Source organism: Hyalella azteca, unplaced genomic scaffold (genome assembly GCF_000764305.2).
Source record: "Hyalella azteca isolate HAZT.00-mixed unplaced genomic scaffold, Hazt_2.0.2 contig13779, whole genome shotgun sequence".
In the NCBI taxonomy this organism is placed as follows: Eukaryota; Metazoa; Arthropoda; class Malacostraca; order Amphipoda; family Hyalellidae; genus Hyalella; species Hyalella azteca.
Window position 1 is genome coordinate 38,662 of NW_025943688.1, and position 19,521 is coordinate 58,182.

General features: G+C 37.5%; 1 protein-coding gene across 1 annotated transcript in view; it reads right to left on the reverse strand.

Moving 5' to 3' along the window:
* Nucleotides 1-19,521, reverse strand: part of LOC108680978 (calcium-dependent secretion activator) — a 117,360-nt gene that overhangs the window by 5,973 nt on the left and 91,866 nt on the right. The window contains exons 26-36 of the mRNA XM_047883831.1: nucleotides 19,249-19,361; nucleotides 17,559-17,570; nucleotides 15,129-15,134; nucleotides 11,893-12,049; nucleotides 11,479-11,620; nucleotides 9,193-9,249; nucleotides 7,192-7,309; nucleotides 6,775-6,966; nucleotides 6,122-6,280; nucleotides 5,472-5,597; nucleotides 4,455-4,559 (exon numbers count right to left, since the gene is read on the reverse strand). Of these exons, the coding sequence (XP_047739787.1) occupies nucleotides 4,455-4,559; nucleotides 5,472-5,597; nucleotides 6,122-6,280; nucleotides 6,775-6,966; nucleotides 7,192-7,309; nucleotides 9,193-9,249; nucleotides 11,479-11,620; nucleotides 11,893-12,049; nucleotides 15,129-15,134; nucleotides 17,559-17,570; nucleotides 19,249-19,361 (1,187 nt within the window). The remainder of the gene's footprint in view (nucleotides 1-4,454; nucleotides 4,560-5,471; nucleotides 5,598-6,121; nucleotides 6,281-6,774; nucleotides 6,967-7,191; nucleotides 7,310-9,192; nucleotides 9,250-11,478; nucleotides 11,621-11,892; nucleotides 12,050-15,128; nucleotides 15,135-17,558; nucleotides 17,571-19,248; nucleotides 19,362-19,521) is intronic.

Sequence of the window (19,521 nt, forward strand, 5' to 3'; positions counted from 1 at the left end):
ATTTCAAATTAATTTATAGATGCGGTGATATTAATTATACGTTCGTTGAAGACGAAGCATTTAAAAGAGACAGATGAATTAAATTACAATTGAACAAGGAAATTCGAGCCTCATTTCACATTTTCAGCACGATCGTTGCTTGACCAAAATCAATTCGCAGGAAGTATAATAAAATTCGTGTCAATTTATCATTGCAACAATAATATAAATGTACGTCTTACCTTGCACGTAGTTCGGAAAGTGTTGAATTGGGGACGGGATACACTAGCAGTGGGCAAGAACCTACGAACTGATACTATTAAAATGCATTCACGAGTTCATATGTAGTTGCAGGGGAGTTTGCTAAATTGGTTACAATTGCAAAATACAAAAGAGTGCACAAACTCAGCGTTGTGCGCAAACTTCTTTGAAGGTTCCACAATAATTTTAGAATAGGGAGGTGCAAGAACAAAAGGTTTTGAAAAACTCCGGAGGATTAAAGTTAAATTCGTTTCACTACGAGCTACATATCTACCAGTTACGTCAGCCATGTGAAGGTGTGATGAAATTTTCAGCGTCGGGCAAAGCAATTTGTGAATCTAAGAAAATTGATACGAAAAATAATTTTGCAATTTCATGCAAAGGATAAAATAATTTTTCATAAAAGTAATGTGATTAAGCAAAATGCATGGTTAATAGTTGATTATATCATACATCTGTGAATTTCGATGGCAACGCTAATCGAGGGTTTGCCAGAATTAGCCTGTGGAACGCACTACTCGTAAGTTTTCAATGTAAGTGCAAATGCGCTCAATCATGTCCAATAAAGTGGCACTTTATTATTTTTCTGATTACAAAACACTTAATATTCTCGGTATTCTACTTTCAACATTTCTTATGAAGGTGCAATATGTCAATTGCTTAATGTAGAAATATGCAAGGAATGACACCAAATTTTAAAGCTCATCATTATTTTCGCAACTCAATCAAGAGTGGCTTTGACATCAAGTATCTTGAGGGGCATCAGCCCAAATATTCTATTCCTGCATAGAGATGAAATTTTTAGCTTAGAGTGTGCAGTATTTACTAGGAATATAACATCAGTTTTCTTAAGTAACAATCTTCATGTCCAAATATTTGCACAAATATGTCCGTTTCACTTGAAGGAAAATAAGACTACTTATTTGACACAATGTCACAGCTCTTGTAATACAAGTAAGCATTGAGGGAGATCGTGATGGAAAACTGAACATTCTGAGATGGTTCCAAGGCAAAATTTGATAGCATGCGGGCAAATTCAAGTGAAAAGGCTACATTGTATAAAAAACATGCGGAAGAGGCACAGCAATACCCATTAGAGTGAGGTTCGCGTTCATAATAAGTGTTGTTGGCTTAACTCTAATCAATAATGAAAGATTGTAATTGTAGCACGATAATCAACGTTTTTTTCTTTTTGTTTCTTGTAGCATTAGTTGAATCACTATAGAAGATGACCGTGGACTGATTAACAAGAAGCCTTTCCTTATGGACGATGTTCATACGAGAACCAGATTTTATTAGCGTTATCCCTATTTTGGCGGGTATAGAGCCATAATAAACTGAGGACATTTGGCTTTTTTTAGTAATCTTTTTATTTTTGAATCCTCATCAGCCATGATTGAAATTAGATTTCAAATTGATTTTCTAGATACAAGTATTTGGATTGTTAACACTTTCTTACTTTGAGGACATATTATCGTTTAGTCATTGTCATATTCCTTATATGTATTTTATATTGAAGGTTTTATTTAACCAAGAACAACGACATGTTCACTAAGGCAAACAATTCAAATTAGGAAAACATGAACGAGAAATGTTAGCGATAAATTACTAAGTTTGACCTGAGAAGGTCGGAGAAATGGAGAGGGGAGGGTAAGGTTGCGTGTGGAAAGGGTCGATATACTGGAAATATGTGAAGTTGATTTGGTGAAGTAAACTCTGTCGAAACTACATGCGGGCGCATCTTGTTTCGCTACACTAAAATCAAACAGTTTGTACACACGGAGAACTGTACGTTTATAGTAAAGTACTCGAGTTTAGTTTATTTTTAAATTAATACTGTATTTCGACCGGTTTGGGGAAAACTAATTTAATGGTCTTTTTCCTAATCGCGTGGATAGCGGGAAGTTTTTTTTTTTCTAAAGTATTCCAAGGAGATGATCTCGAACAAAATCAATTATCGGTTTGCGTGTCTATGTGACCATCTAAATAATTGACGACTTGATGACAACTTGTGCGGTCGAAGACTCCATGAAAGCCCAAGAACATCGCACGTGGGACTTGCATATCAATACAGTTCTCGTCTAATTCATTTGAGGCAGGGCTCCTGATCGTACAAGTCGCTGCACTTCTGAGTTTATCCTTCTGCTGACCACTTGATAAGCCTGCACTCCAGTCTGCTCGGGGGCCAGACCGTAGGCACAGTAATCGGAGTATATGAGCTGCAAGGAGAGACAATCCCGGGGTGAGTGTGGAACGCGGAGACGAGGGTTGCTTCGAGTAACCAATCGCATGGGCCTACTGGCGCAATATCAACATTACGAGCCGGCAAAATGTTGCTTATGTAGTGACCCGTGAGACTGATTACTCGAAGCGTTGTAGCTTCAGAAGGAGAGATCACTCAGAAGGAAAAGGAGCATAGATGAACTAGGATGAATTAGAGAAGGAGTAGAGAAGGAAGTTATGGCCAGAAAAATATAGATTTGTCATGTGATATGTGATTTGAATTAGGTGTCAGAGAAACTGTGCCAGAGCAAAACAGGTCCAAGTCAAACGATGCGTTCTTTTTCGTGATCATCGAACTATTATAACTAAAGCCGAACTTTGAAAGCCAATAGAAGGAATTGAAATAGAACAACTTCGAACATTGCAAGATAATTATCAAGATAGCTCAAATTTCTGGTTAGTTCAACTCGAATTCAATAAAAATCGTAACTTCAAATTATCACCAATGTCTGATTCAAATTGTGCTTTTAGCAAGGATTTTAGTAGGTAGCATACATTTTTCTTTTGTTAAATATATTCGATTCAAGATGCAGGCACAAAAGCAATTATATATATCGATTTTTAGAGTTGAGGTAGTTCAGCCTGGACGAATTTTCACACTACGAATATATCCATCTTTATACTCATGTTCCATTTTAGCAGCTATTTACGTACTTGAGATTCAAACCTATTTTTTAAGTGAATCGCACGGCGTAGAGATATTCCAACGCGATATTGGAGGAAAGCTCAACTGGTTGATTAGCAGCATTTTTGGTTGCATGAATACGATTTTTATGCACACCAAATTATCATCAGCAGAAACGCTTTTAAAATTCATCGTTCTCAAACTTGAGCCTATTTCATTCAAAAGGCAAAAGATGTGAATTTTTATTAATTGTGAAGAAGATGTGATGAGAAGGAAAGATAAAAATGCAACTGCAAGGTCAAGACAAGTAAGCAGGCTAAAGCATGTGGTCACATCTGACACAACGCGGGATAAAGCACAATAATAAATTGCACGAGGAGAAAACTGAAAAATAAATATCAGGCAGTGCATCACATTCTTAGTGTCGCATGAAAAATATTTCGCATCACTGAATAGACAATGCAATCTACTTGATCAAAAATTCAAAGTTTTGAGTGATGACTGCAAAAATGGACCGTTTGCAAGCTGAAGCTATAGTCACGTGCTAAGGATGCAAGGCTGTAATTAAGTGGGTACTGCAACGTGTGAGTATGACGTGTGACTCACCAATGCTGTCATAACAGAGCCATGACCTCAAAAAATTGCACTAGTTTCTAGCGGCTCTAAGATATCAATTCTAGGTAGCAAATGCAATCACAAGTGTTATCTATCTACTTATGGAAGAACAAAGAAATGCAGGTGTAACTTACATGGCTGGAACTCCTGGAAACGCTCACCTTACAGTCATATTAGTTATCTCTGGGTGACAAGCAACATTTTTCCCTCTAAATGAATATTTGCATCGAGTATGTGAGTTAGACCACAAGATTCATTATATTTTTATTAACTTGGGGCAGAAGAATGCCAAATATTGTGTAATGAGCGAGCTTTAATGCGTAAACGATTATTTCTCAAATCGCAAAATGACGACTTAACAAATAGATCTATTAGGGTATTGAGTCGCTCTGAAATTCATAATATAATAATCAAGCACGATCACTTGAACTTTTATATAAAATTGTTGTTATATATCATGTATAACAACAACTTGCCCCCCCCCCTTAGCTAGTGAAAATTAATGTGTCTAGTCTGAATTCTGTTATCAAGTTTCGTCTCAACTAGTTATTGAGGGTAATTTTCTAGGATCAATCACGATAGGTGAGGCTTCATTTGTTCGGAATGACTTACCTAAAATGGACAGGTGACGCAGGATGTTGTTCTCTAATAACGAAGGACGTACATTATGTGGGGTGAAGGAAATACTCACCTTGACGATGTGTGCTAGGCAGGTACACTGGTACGGATGGAGGTTATGGTCCAGTCTTTCACTCAGCCAGCTGCATAGCATCTGCACTTGGCCTGAGTACCATTGCTGCAATAAACAAAAAATCGCATTGTTGTTTTAATAAATTCCAATAATGCTGATGAAAAGTTTTTTTTCATGGTTCTCAAAAATACCATACTGCGATAACAATATCATCGTAATTGTTCAATATGTATATATTATCAACATTACACAAATTTCTCTGTTTAAGAAGAGGGACAATGAAGTGAAACGTGTAAAGAGAGTTCAAGTTGCAAACTTCGTTTAAGGCGGCGGTGTGAAGGTAGGTTGAAGTGAGTAAAATTTACTGATAAAATATTTTCTGTTTGCTTGAGGAACACAGTAGAAGAAGTGGCAAGTCTCAAATTTGGTAGCGTGGTAAATTTTGGAAAAAAATCCCATGCATCACAAATTTAGGGCAAAGGCCTCAAATGGCCAGTGACCACTTTCAAAGAAATGGGCGGAAATTAGTCCAAATAGCGATGAATTTATGCCCGTATGTAGGTCATCCTGAACCAGCCTGCCCTGGTAAAAGGAAGCACCAGTGCTACGTCCGCTCTCTGACGGTTCTGTGCTTAAGAGATTGTACCACTATGTGGACAATGACCCATTCATAATACCGAGTGCAGGAACGTAGAGGGGCTAGGTTATACTGCAACAAAAATAACGGTGCGAGTATTAGAGGTCGTTTAACTGGGACGGCGGACGATTGTACGACTGTGACAATCAATGTAAGTGCTGCGAATCCTGCTGTCAATGTATTAACTTTGCCTAACAATTGAGACTTTCTGTCACGACCGCTTAAGATCAACGTATATGAGAACACGCGCTAAAATACGTACGCTGTCTGAGGCGCAATTGTAAACAGATGTCCAGTTAGGGGAACGACTGATGATAAATGGCCGGATGAACCAACGATATCGTAAATATGTATGAACATCAGACGTCGAAAGAACTCACCTCGAGAAGATTAAGTATCCATAATTCGTCGTTGACTTTTTGTCTAATTTGGTCCATAGAATTGCGCATAAAGTTGATGTACGCCTTGCCCAGCTCTCGGCCAGACCCGCTCACATTCTGTCGATACTGACATTTGCTGTTACATCTTTTAGAGCCGTTTCTTTTTCTATGATCTTTGGGATTACATGTTTATCAAATTAAACATATTCCTCAAATTATTTGCACATATAGTAGATGATGCAAACTGAAATCGAGGTATTATCATTCAGCATTATCGTTTTGCAACTAAAAAACTTCAAACAATACACGAAGTAAAATGTATGAGACAAATGTTTCACACGATACCTCCGAACGTATGATGTAAGTTAATTAGGTAAAAAATCAAAACCATAATATATCAAATCATTAGAGTGAAATTGAACTGTTAAATTTCAGTAAATCCACACAGTAACATCCGAGGGCATGTAGTCTACGGTTCCTAAGATACGTAAGACTGCAAAATATAGGTAATATGGAAGTCATTCATGTCTCCGCACGAAAGGAATCCTAACTAAGAGTTATGCCTGCAGAAATAAGATAACTAGACCTGCATGTGGTCATTTCTATAAAAGTTAGCCCGAGAAACATGCTACAAACGAACGATGACTCACGGTGAACGAGAGGATGGAACCTATGAAGGAGCCTTCGTCGTAGCGCCCAAGTTTGGACAGTACGGACTCCAGCACACTGAGCAGCTTGCCTACCATTCCTTGCGTCATCCCAGTGCTTGTGCGCTCGATCAGGTCGTCGATTTTGGTGTGGTATTGGTGCTAGGGAGAGTTTATGTCATCATTAATTTGCAAATTATTGTCCACGAGATTATCTAGTAGGGTAGAGGATCTCACATCATCGTCATCTACCTATGATGCACATCACCGGCAAAATGCAACCTTTGTTTTGAATACTTGTTGTAATTACGTCGGATCTTCATCAAATGTCTGCATTTAATGTCTAGCGTAGCACTAATTACAGTATCTTCACACGATTCGAGAATAACCCACTAGTGACTCAGAAATTTTAATAAGTTCGAACATTATTATGTGTTTTGTATCGAACTCCAACTATTTATATTGCCAATTAAATAGGTTGAAGCTGGGTTATAATTCACTGTAACGGATAGAAATTTAAACTTCAAATGATTTGATCTTCGAAGAATTTCAGTCCTTACACCTTTTCCATCAAACATCTTAAAGCACCTGACATCCGATACGTACAGTAACAAATCAGACGTGCAAGAAATACTAAGAATAAGGAAGTAACTGACCACGTCGACGCCGTCTACGGCACAGAGCTTGAAGGATTGGTTCTTGGCGTCAAGAATGACGTTGACCATCGCGCACATCTCGGCAGGCAGCACGTAGTCGGTAGACACAAATCCTGTACTCTTTTTAAGCCATTGCTGGAAGGCGTTGTCCGTGCGTGTGATGCACGACTCAATCATGTCACATGCCATCAACTGTCGAAAAAAATTACCTCAATAAGTATACAATAAATTGATATGAAAATCAGACACGCTTTTATGGCGATAAATGTCCGAATTCTCTGTAGCTCAAGTTTATTCTGATAATTGCAATCGCGTCTCATTTCTATCAGCATAATGTCGTACTTTTATACATGTGAGCTCATTTTGATGGAATATTTCTCGATTCGAGTTTTTAAGGATTGTTCATGCAGACGGTACCTTGAGTCTTTGTTCCAAGTGTTTGGCAAAGTCGATGTCAGGCCAATGGAGGTCGTGAATGAAGGACTGCAACGCATCTAGCTTCCAGAAAAGATCTTCTGAAGTGGCACAGCCATTTCTGAGTTTTGGAGGAAAATCGTGATATTGGGCAAAACAAATTTGTATTTGAATTTTGTTTGTAGGTTGCGACACAACGCAAAATCGAAATTAATGCCAAACTTCTTCTACCTATTAGCATCGATAGAATAAAAACTCCATGCAGCAGCGTAACAGGGAGAAAGAAAACAATTCCCTTAGCAAATTGAATAACTTGAAACGAAGTTCTCCTGTGCAGACAAACGTGGACAACAATTTGTAGTCCAAGTGCCACTTTCAAATGAAAAATCAATCATTTGATTATTTTCCATTAGACAAAATAAATGAGAATAAACTTGCACAACCACTAAACAAAGCAGGAGGACACGGTAGCTCCATCACAGACATTAGTGAAAGAGCAGATTCTAATTTCTCTATAAGAATATTAATGATCATAGAAAGAACGCAACGCTCGTACCACAGCCTATTACTTTTAAAAATTATCGAAATATAATCGTGGTCAATGAGATGCAAATTGCGGGATCGTCTGATGAGGCAAGCGCTACAATACAAAATGTTAACACGCTTAACCCTCTACCACCTGACACGAGTAACCGGAGCAATATTGTCACACAAGCCTACCCAAAAAGAATATGTTCTAGTGAGAGCAAAATTACTTGCAGTGATGGTTGCCGCCACGTACCACAACTTTAAAATGTTCTCTGTTGCGTTTAAACGTCCACAGGTTGATACACTCAATAGTTTACGTAGTTTACGTGTAATTTAACTTGAAATTTATGTTCCCGGATAGTGACATACGGCGGTAGAGGGTTAAAAACGAAAAGCTCTTCTCTTATTTTCTAACAATGCAGCGTGCGACGTTATGCCGTGTAGACCAAACCTGCCCTCTAGCGGACCGGTCTGAAGGCTCACTTGTCACATTTAAGTTGGTGCGTGGAACGCGGGGCAAGACTGACTATCATAAAAGTTATGCGAACGATCTCCTCCAGTTGATTTGAGTTTCTTTTTAATTCAGAATTGCCTAATTCAATAACATAAACGGTATCTGTTGCCATACATTAACAAATTCGACGGCAAAACTTGGCTAGGATATCACTGCAGTGAACGCAGAGATGCACCGAATGAGACAATTATTCAAGGCTTGTAATAAGTCATCAAGGCTGATTAATTAAAGAAACGAAATGAATAAGTGCTTATTAGATTAAAGGTTAAACCTCGCTAGCCTAATGCATAAATTAAATGAATTAAAAAATTTTCACGATCACACAGCAAGATGCAGGATAAATTCAATGGATTCTCAGGCGATAAAATAATGACAGTAAGAACATTTAGGTAATTTGGGTAGCCGTACGTCAAGTTTCACGGTTCAAAGGAATATTTTTATCTAATTTAATTTATTTTCTTCTTTGTTCCAGTGTCTTCTATGGCATTCATGGCATGAAATTAATGAAAAAAATTCAAACATTCCAATTAAAGCGTGCAGAAAACAAGGGCAGAACTTTGCTGTCGCCCTCCGGGCTTGGGCTGTACGGCTTCAAAAGGTAGATCAAATTCCGTAAAAAACTAGATGAATTCTTTAAATTCAACGCGGCATTAATGATAGAATAATACGTTACTGAAAAAAACTTAAATGCTATTGAAAAACATCACTTGAAGATTAAACAAGAGGCTGGCGCTAGTTTTTCTATCATTCCTCGTTATCAGTGAAAACGCGAACGGGAGAACCTCTATTCACGCTGTGCTCATTCTACTCGTAAAGGAAAGTGGAAGCCATTTAAAAAAACAAGCCTAGTGCTCATCCAAAACACTGATGCACAACAGCTCTAGCACAAACTGCCTACAAACTAAAGCTTTGACTCAAGCCCTGCCCATCAAGCGACAGCCATAAGACCAAAGGTTGGGTACCTGAAGAGGACGACAGGGTCGACTTTTTTCTTAGGATCGAGCTCTTGAGTTGGTTTCCTTAAGTGGACGGAAAGAAAACGGAAAATGAAATGTAAAGATTTTGCTCTTCCTTTAAAGAAAGCCGATTTCTCAAGATGATCTTGCGGTAAATTCTTTGCCTGATCAAGCAATTGATTAGGAAAGTAAAACATTGAAAGCAATTTCAAACCAGAGCAAAAGGAGATGATGGTTAGAAGATAATTTTATGTGACGGTATGAAACGCACTAATAAACCAAAACATGTTGTAAGTAAGAAATATTATCAATTGGATGAGCTGCAAGCTGCTCAATTAATTTGAAAATATTTGAGATCATCACAAAGCTGCGATTTGTATTGGTATCTTAAATGGATTAGCTTAAAACGCATTGTTCAGCCGTATTTTTAGCGCATTTTCTCATTTATGGAAAAAAGGCGCTATTGTGCTCGTCAAGTCCGTCCGTCTGTCAGTCCGTCTGCCTGTCTGTCTGTCTGTGACTTCACGTTTTCGTCGATTTTGAGAAAATGCGCTCTGTCTCACTGCAGTGAGTACAGAGTTATAATTTTTCACTTGTTTGTTTATAAACACCGCCAGATTTACAACATTGGTCTAAATCAATTTTGTCATCGTCGGCCTAGAAGTAATTGCGTAGGCTGATCATGAACCTAGGTTTACGTACGCCAATGTTTATCCTGAAAGAAGCTGACAGTAAAAGAATCGTTACATCGAAGTAAGTCATAGAGTTACATGAAGTAATCCAGAGGTAAGAACAAATATTACACAAATTCAAGTACTACATGCTGGTGAAGCTGTTGGAGTTAAAGTTTGTGAATCGTGAGACGGGAAGAATCACTCGAAGTATGGATTGATTTGCAGTTAGTGTGAGGCCAGTGAAAAATAAATGAATTCACACGGATAAACATGCATTACTAGTTTCATGAGTAGAACATTAATCCAATAATTTACAAGCAGATAAAACCTTCTCCATGACATGGAAGAAGAAACGCGAACGTTTTCAGTTGTTTCAAAATGAAGGCTGAAACAAATGAACAAGCTTCTCATTGATGAATGATGAAACGTAAGCGTATTCCTTTGTGTAATAACAAAAACTGAAATAAATGAGCAAGCCTCGAGTTAAACATCATCTATTTCTAAGCAAAGAAGCCAGCAATATATACAGAACTCATCTGAACTTCCCCAGAGCTGGGAAATCTGACTTGGCTGTAGATCAGTGCTACTCGGTCAAAAATTTTATAAAATTTTTAAGAATTGTAAATACCGCCGACGGATTTGCTTTATTAGTTAAAATGAGCGAATGCACGTTTTCTTTTCTTAACTTCATGTATATCTCATGAAATCTATTTAAATTCAGAATCGTTGATTGTAAATAACGATAAACAAATAACAACGATGAAAATCGTATCAAAAGATAACTTAGAAACGCAGTTTTATTACAAAGATTCGACTATAAAACCAATGATAGAAAGTTCAACCAAAAACATTAAATCATACTATTGCCAACAGTACTCTAGAAGAAAACATCTATATTTTTCTGTGATTTAGGATAACTCATTCATCCTTTTCGGATTACGTTAATCATGTGTTCATGAATATGTATAGCTGGTATAAAAATTATTTAATATATTGGGTATAACAGTGAGGTTGTAATGAGTATAGGGATCAGGAAGAGAAAAAGAATGAGCAGTTGATGGAAAACCTAACGGGCATATGACCTGTTGAAATCAACACTTACCTTGAAATTTAAATTCTTACACAAGATCTGTTACATATTCGGAACATTAAAAATACTATTTCCGTTCACCAAAGAACTAACAAAAGTCTATGGATTGATATATAAAATTAAATCATCACTTAAGACAGCCTCAGAATTAATATTATAAATTTTCACTTCACTCCCGTTGACCCGAAAATCTTTAAGGAAATTCATTTCTCTTATTGATAGCACGCATTACGTAGTAGAATTATGCAATAAGTCCATGATCTACACTTGATCCCGAAAATTTGAATTGTCCGTAGTTACCACACAATCTTTCAAACCTTGATCTACACGTGTGATATCGAAAATCCAAATTATTTGCAGGTGTCTCATAACCTAGCAAACCCTGATCTACACGTGATGCCGAAAATAAAAATTATCTGCAGTTGTATCATACCCTATCAAACCTTGATCTACAATTGATACCGAAAGTCCAAATTATCTGCAGTTGTATCATAACCTATCAATGAGAACAAGTTCCCAGATATTCACCCTTGATTTTCCCATCGCTCGCGCTCGAAGCCCTTGTGTATAGACTGGCCGATGGACGACTCCATGAGGTCCACGTAGCGAACCACCATTGGAGCAAACGTCTCCCTCAGGTGCTGGTGGAATCTTCCATTCTTCAAGTTATCTGAGCAGAATAAGCACATTTGCTTTGAGTACTTCATTTTAAGAATAATGCAACATCAATCTTACGCAATTTAGTATCGAATTTAGTATTAAATTTAAACGAATAAACGCAGTTGTCTTTGTACATAAAATTGTCAAATCTTAAAGTTATTTCGCTTATAATCGATGAAGCAAACTTAAATTTCGAATAAAAGAAGCATTAAAATTATTTGACATCAATCGTGAAATAAAATCAATAGGTTCACAAATATAATAACAAAGGTAATTTCTCACCATCTTGTCTTAAGTAATCGTTGAGAATCTGGAAGAGGGGGAAGGCGTCCCATGTGTCGGGCGGCTGCTCGGACAGCACCTGGTCCATGTCCACGGCGAACAGCGACCAGAAGATCTCAGAGTGCTCCACCAGCAGGTCGCTGAACCAAGCAAACGCCTGGCCACAGGGAGACAATATGTTACAACATCCGCTCTTGAAATATTGTTACCGAATCTGTTCCAACCTCACTGATACCAATATTGTACCTAGCTAGCTCTGCAGAACCAATAATTTTTGAGCTCAGTGGTAGCAAGCTTATTAAATTCCGTTAGCCCAACCATCATTTACAGCTCAGTGATGTCAACGTTATTCTCAGCTCCGTATAGCATGTCAAATCCCACCAAAAATTCCACCGCGGCCTCAACTCATTCTATCTTCAGTGTTCCTAATTTTGTACCAAGCTCGCTGATAATAATTTAATTTGAGCTCAGTAACACGAATATTTTTCTGATCTCAGCAATGTGAGCCGCCTGACACAAAACCAGTTCACCGTCTAAGTTTTTCAAAATAGGAGGATATTAAATAAATTAGCAAATCATCCTTGAATGAGCAGGAACTCCAAGTGAAGTGATATTGCATGATATATAAAACTATCTGTTTGCAATACATAAGCCATCCACATTCCATGATCCACTTCAGCCTTTGATAAAATCTCTATGCGTCGACTGGTGCCACAGACAGAGGCGTGCTATGGTCCAGTCCATTTAGGAGGATTGATTATAACTGTTCTGTATTGCAGAAAAAATACTAAAATGATGTTTAATGGCTATACGTACAAATGTAATCAGTTGTATGTATAGTACAGGGGGGTTGGACAAAATAAGGGAAACACCTAACATTTTGACATCGTAATTTTTGAACATGTTATAAACAATGAAAACGTGACATATTTTATGCTCTATTGTTTATTGTTGCTGTTAATTGATATTTTATACTTAAGATATTTTTAGTAAATTTTTTCGTCCATAACCTAACCTTAAGCCTATAAATGGCAAACCTCTCTGATTTTCAATGAGGCCAAGTTGTTGATGCCCATATGGAGGTGCTAGTGTGAAACTTCCCGAATGCTTGACGTTTCTAGAGGTACTGTCTCAAAAGTAATGACTGCTTTTAAAAGAGAAGAAGAAAAGTCCTCAGTAAAGCACAGGTCAGGCCGAAAGTCGAAATTGTCTGAGAGAGACGTCGATAATGGTGAGGAACAATCGAAAGATCGCGGCTGTTAAAATTACTGTAGACCTAAATGGACGCCTACAGGCCCCCTGTTACCATACAGGCACTGTCCGCCGAGAGCTGCACTAAATATGTATACCTACAGGCCTATGTTACCATGCAGACTATCCACCGAGAGCTGCACTAAATCTGTATGCTATGGAAGAGCTCCATTTAGAAAATCTCTGGTTTCAAATACAAATGCTTCAAAGCGTTTAGAGTGGTGTAAAACCTCAAGAATTGGTCCCTCGAGCAGTGGAAAAATCTGATTTTCTCTGACGAATCATCGTTTACCTTATTGCCAACCTCTGGCCGAGTTCACGATTGTAGACAGCCACAATTAAGAGTAATTTAATCCCGACCTCCCCCCTCCCAATCGTTATGATCTGGGGTGCTATATCTTGGAAATCAGGCGGATTAATGATTTCTCTTCATTAAAGAAGGATCAACAGCTGTGACTATTCAGGAATTTTGGAGGACTAAGTTCATCGAATGTTTCCAGCACTATTTCCAGAGGGGAACGCCATCTTTCAAGATGACAATACCCCGATCCATTCAGCTTGAATGGCTAAAAAATGTCACGCTGAACATTCTAATAAAGTTTAGCATCTAATTTGTCCAACAGAATCACCAGACCTGAATATTATCGAGCATTTATGGTCGATTTTATAGATGCAAGTCAGAATTCTATTAACGCCGCCGTCGTCGTCCTTAGAAGAGCTGGAGAGAGTTTCAACGAAGAACGGGTTACATTCCTTTGGAAATAATTCACAATTTGTTTGAATCAATACCTCGGAGAATTGAGACTGTAATTGCCGCAGAAGCTGTGCTTACACCATGCTAAAATATATTTTGTGGATTTCTCAGACGTTTCCCTTATTTTGTCCAATCCCAGTATAAACATGTATCAAAGACATAAAAACCAATATCGTTCCACATTATGCAGAAAAACGAGTATAAAAGTAAGTCAGGTGAGCATTTTAAACTAAATGGGTCGTCCAAATAACCCGTTGAAGTGGGAAGATTTATTAACACTTTAGTTGGCCAAGGCAAAATTCATGCTTCCGACACAAAAATACATATTCATTGTACTGTTGATTTACAACCTGAAAGGTAAAGAGTTACCGTAATTATTAATGGTGACTAATAAACTATTGTTGCAATGCAAGTCCTTCGAAAACGAAAAATGAGAAACAAACAAAAACGTGGACTGCGGCTGGATTCTCAGAAATAATTCAGGCATAGTTAATTTAAAATTTAATTCTAAATCATTTTCAAAACAAAACCTACCAAGTGTAGACTCGGATCTCGACTGTGGGATCTTCAAGGAAAGTCCAACTACTAAAATCATGTTTCAGTCTGACCGGCGATCGTAAATTTGATTTGCACTCTAAAAAGAACTGTCAAAATTCCAATATTATATTAAACGCTGTGAATAATTTACAAGACTCAGTGATTACGTATCGGTCACGTTTTGGAGAATAATTTATTACTCAACTTGATTTTTGAATGAATTTTCACCATTCATGGCGAATTTAGCGAGAAAATACGTGAAAACAAACAGTTCACTGTATTCATAACATTTTCTGCGCATCCAACGCACTTACCTTTAGAAGCGATATCTCGAGATGTGCATTACGAGTGCAAAAAAAATGTGTACATAAAGGTCGGATTTATGAGTGAAAAAATCGTCTGTTAATTGAACTTGATGAGTCGATGACAATGCATTTAAGTGATCTTTGATAGCAGCGGTGAAATATAATCAAGCCCGGACTGGTAATTACATACAAAAATATCGCAGAACATCTCGTGGGAAAGAGCAAGAGACGTAGCACATAAAAACCAATGGTCATGCTTTGCTTTCATACTTTGGAAAACGATGAAACAGCAAAAGCACATCAGATTAACGCGTAGCATCCGATAAAATGTATTATTATGTCAAACTGGCACAAGCATGAAGTTTACTTTAATAAAAACGATTACTCACCTTATCCTGGACATATTAAGAGAGTAGGGAAAGGCCATCGATAAAGAGAAGGGAGAGAGGAAGCACATTAATTAGACAGACTCATACACAAGAGGACGATATTGATAAAACGGCCTTCTCTCAAGCGCTGTCTGTTTACACCAACTTCTTCCAAATGAACGACAGTTTCATAAAATAAAAGAGAAGGGCCCCAGAAGCCACGAACGTGCCGCCAACACTTGATCAGGGCCTATACTTTCAAAAAAAGTTAAGAGATCGTAAGTTCATCGGCCAATCATTGGCGTCATTTCAAGCAAAATCCACCAATCAAAGACAAGAAAATAGAGCGTAAGTACTTACGTTCACTCGGCGAATTTTGAAAGTATGGCCCAAGCACAAAAAGAGTTGTTGGCGTAAGTGAACGCAAACTGTGCTCATTGTGTCGTCCGTCAAAACACTACCGTACGCACGCCAAAACATATGCTTGGTTTCAAATTTGTAAGTTTCTCCACGGTGTTCTGATTGATGAAATCATCAGGCACAGTAATTATCCTTCATTCTAGAAATTTTTTAACAATATGAGAATGCAAGATGAATAATTTTAATTTTTCAACAGTGAATGTCTTCAGCAGTTAGGGTTACATTACAGTAACAATGCGCATAATCTTGCCTTCAAACTTGACCCTTTCTGTGCCGATCAAGTGCAATTCTGGCAAGAAAGAACATCAAAACCAATAATATATTCCAAACTACAAGATGAATGTAGTTATATCAATATTTTTCACATATATTTGAAGAGATAATATGGATACGACATTAATTACGCAAATACAATAATTACGAACTATAATAATTCGAAAGTAAATCCAGCCACTATTCAGCATTTATATGTATAATTCACGCTCAGTTAAGAGCTCAAGAAGATGGACCGCTAAAGTATCAGAGCAGGCCTTCAATTTTTAATTGATACTGAAAGAATTAAAAATCACTTACGCTGGTGCTCAAAATCTGGTGGGCTTGAAATACGTATTTGTGTATAGATGTAATCGATCGCTCGTAACTATGAACCATGTTGTCTTTTACGAACAATTGTTAAAATTATCTTCATAAATGAATGTAACCGTGTTAAACTGAGGTTATAGACTCAACGTATGAAGCGCTTGAGTTAACTCTAAAAGTACTTGTACACAAGGGCAGTAGTGGCGGCCAGAACAACTTTTAAATATTATCCGCCACTATTTATCCTGCTATTGGCCTCGTGTTATAGACGCTACTAGCCACTAAGGACTCAGTAACCAAATGTACGAGGCTAATAGTAAAGAAGCTAGCCTCAACACTTGAACGGATGGCAGTAAAATCTTGTTAGTGAAAATCGGGCGAAAATTGTTCACAGGCACAGTCACTCAATGGTCAATATTGCCCTAATAAATTGTAGTAGTGATTTTCAGGAAAAAACGAAAAAGCTCTGTTTGATCCATACTAAGAAATAACAATTGATTTTACCGCAATCAGCGGATCTTAATAGCATAATTTGTGGTGTCTACTCGGACCAAAATTCAAGATTCAAGATTATCCATCCTCCAACTCGTAGGAAGATTTGTATGGAGTGGCTGAAATTCAGATTAAAGAAGACAATAATCTCTGCAATTAATTACCGAGATGTTATGATGAATCAAGAAAGGACTCTATACACGTAAAAAGTGTTTCAAGTGCTGTGTAAAACGCTTGTACTGTAATTGTATTTTTAGCCATTAGCTAGAAGGATACTGGCGATCGAAAGTCATATTGACTGTGACAAGTCTCGGTTCACCAGAATTTGAGCACTTCTGCGGTTTCTATCCAACAGTAGTAAAGTGGCTGGGAAGTTTATAAATGAAAAGAACTAAAAATTAAATGAACATAATTAGAAATACCTTTATCTAAAGTTTTCAATCATATTGACTGTGACACAGTGCGTGCATGACGAAGAGAAATGTTATAAAGAGGAACCTTTTACACACATAAAAACGGCGAAATATCAAAATGAGGCGCACGTTAAGTTGGTTGCAAGAAAATAATAGTAAAATGAGTAATTAGATCGATTAAAGTGATAAAATATGCTCTGGAAGAAGCGTTAAAAGAGCGAGTGAGTCTACGAATGGTAATTGAAGACAAAAAGATGTAATAAATATTCAAAACGTATTGGTTGTACAATATGAATAGTAATTATTTCTAATAGAAGAGTCGGACCAAAAGAAAGAACTCAAGTTCAGTCAGTTATACAATTTTAAAAGCATTTCAAAACACAATATTCCAGTAAAATTAATGGATTTAATTACCTGCAAGTAAAGAGTAAAGTAAGAGTTATTAAAAGGATAAAATAAACAGGCATTTTCGAGAGGTCAAAGTGCAGGTTGTTATGAGGCGGACGATACAGTGGATGTAAAGGATCATGCTTGGAATGACACTCACCGAGCGAAAAGCCTACACATAGAAGGCAAGATGGAGGCGAGAGGGAAAGTGTTAGTCCAGCATCCCAAGACACATTTGACACGGCCTACAATCAAGTTAATTAAGCGGTGGACACGACTTACAATCAAGTTAATGAAGCGGTTGATTTGGCCCACAATTATGATAGTTAAGCGGTGGACACGGCCTACAATCAAGTTAATTAAGCGGTGGACACGGCTTGCAATCAAGTTACTAAAGCGGGTGATTCGGCCCATTGTTAGGTTAATTAAGTGGTTGTTACGAGCCACAATTAGGCGATTCAAACAGTTGGCATGGCATACAATCAACTGGTTCAAGCGGTTGACACTCTTTACCGAAGAAAGCTTGCACGTCGTAACATTCTTCAACAAATTACAAGTGAACAACGGGTCAGTTTTCTTCTTTACATTTGATGCATCGGTGAAGGGAAGTAACAAAGCCAAAGGTCAAAACATTCAAGTTTTGAGACGTCAATAAAGTCGTGTAAGAGAGTTTGAGATAATCTTTTGCCACTTGTCAACAAATGATTTAATACTTTGTATCAAATAAATTTTTCATTAGATTTTGAAAATACGACAGAATATTTTCTTATATATTAACAATTTTTGTATTTTCAAGATCAGAGAGAAGAAATCGGAATTTAAGGAAAATATGAATGTATCACAATTTTTGCGTGCTACTATTCATACTACATGGTATGAATTTTATATTATATTCATGGAGCAATTAATACAAGTAAAATACTATTCATTGACATATAATAAGAAGGCTATTTTTTAATCCCAATAGAGCAATTGCACTCAAGTGATCAAAAATTAATTTCATAAAATTTTTAAAAAGGATTAGGCCATTTCACGAATCAAGTCGCTCAGAAAGGAAGAAGACGAATCGTTGGAAGAGAGTTTATCCTTATACTTGCAGCTGACAGGAACACTAGTTGATATTTATGTTGAATTGTGGTTATCAAGAATGATTAGGAATAGCTCAATGCAATAAATCTTAATAATCCAAACGTATACTTGCATAACTATCGACGAGTAAGAGATTTATTCAGGCGTACGGAACAATGATGAAGTCAGGCACGCAATCTGCTCTTTTGTCAACACAGATTTGGTTTAGCGAGTTCTACGGGAAATATTCATTACTTTTGGGAGAATGATTGACTCAGAAATAGACATTTAATGTTGACATAAACAAGAAAAGCGATAATACTACACATTAAACACAGCACATTCAAGCAAGGGACTCGAGTGTAAGAGATGCTAGTCATGTATGGCTCACACTGAAGGAGCGACAACATATCGCCTAATTCCTGATCAACAACCGCGAAATAAAGTCCAGTGTATCAACTTAGAACGGCATTCTTTAATTTTCTTAATTTGGTTGTAAATGAGCAAATATCTTGAAGAGCAAAGTTATTGTGACGAAGCAAAATGTGACCTAACGCACAGGCATCGATCGGCCTGCAAGTGTTGGATCAGCCCAACTGCGTTGAAGAACTATCAAATCACGGCAGTTGTTTTGAGGGCGTCACCAAACCCACCTTCGAAGGCAATCTTCCCGCAAATATCAATAACATTGACGGCACAAGGCAATAAGAATCGCTATATATTTCAGCTGCCATCATAAACTGAACTAAGGACACCGTGTATAATGGAAAGATGCTTGGTACCTCAGCGTGGTGCTCTTCATTCTGCTGCAGGAGGTCGACGCAGAGCTCCGACAGGCGGATTAGGTCCTCCAGCTTCCTGCTTGCCGACACGCCAGAGTCCGGCCCGAGATCCTCTGCGTGGATACAAGACCATTTTGGATACGAAGTCGATCATACTAGTGAAATTAAACCTGTACCTCAGCAGAATTGCATAGGGTTGAATATATGTTCTTTTGGCACCATAGGCAATGCATAAGAAATATTTCTAATATAGGATATTTTATTGCAAGAATG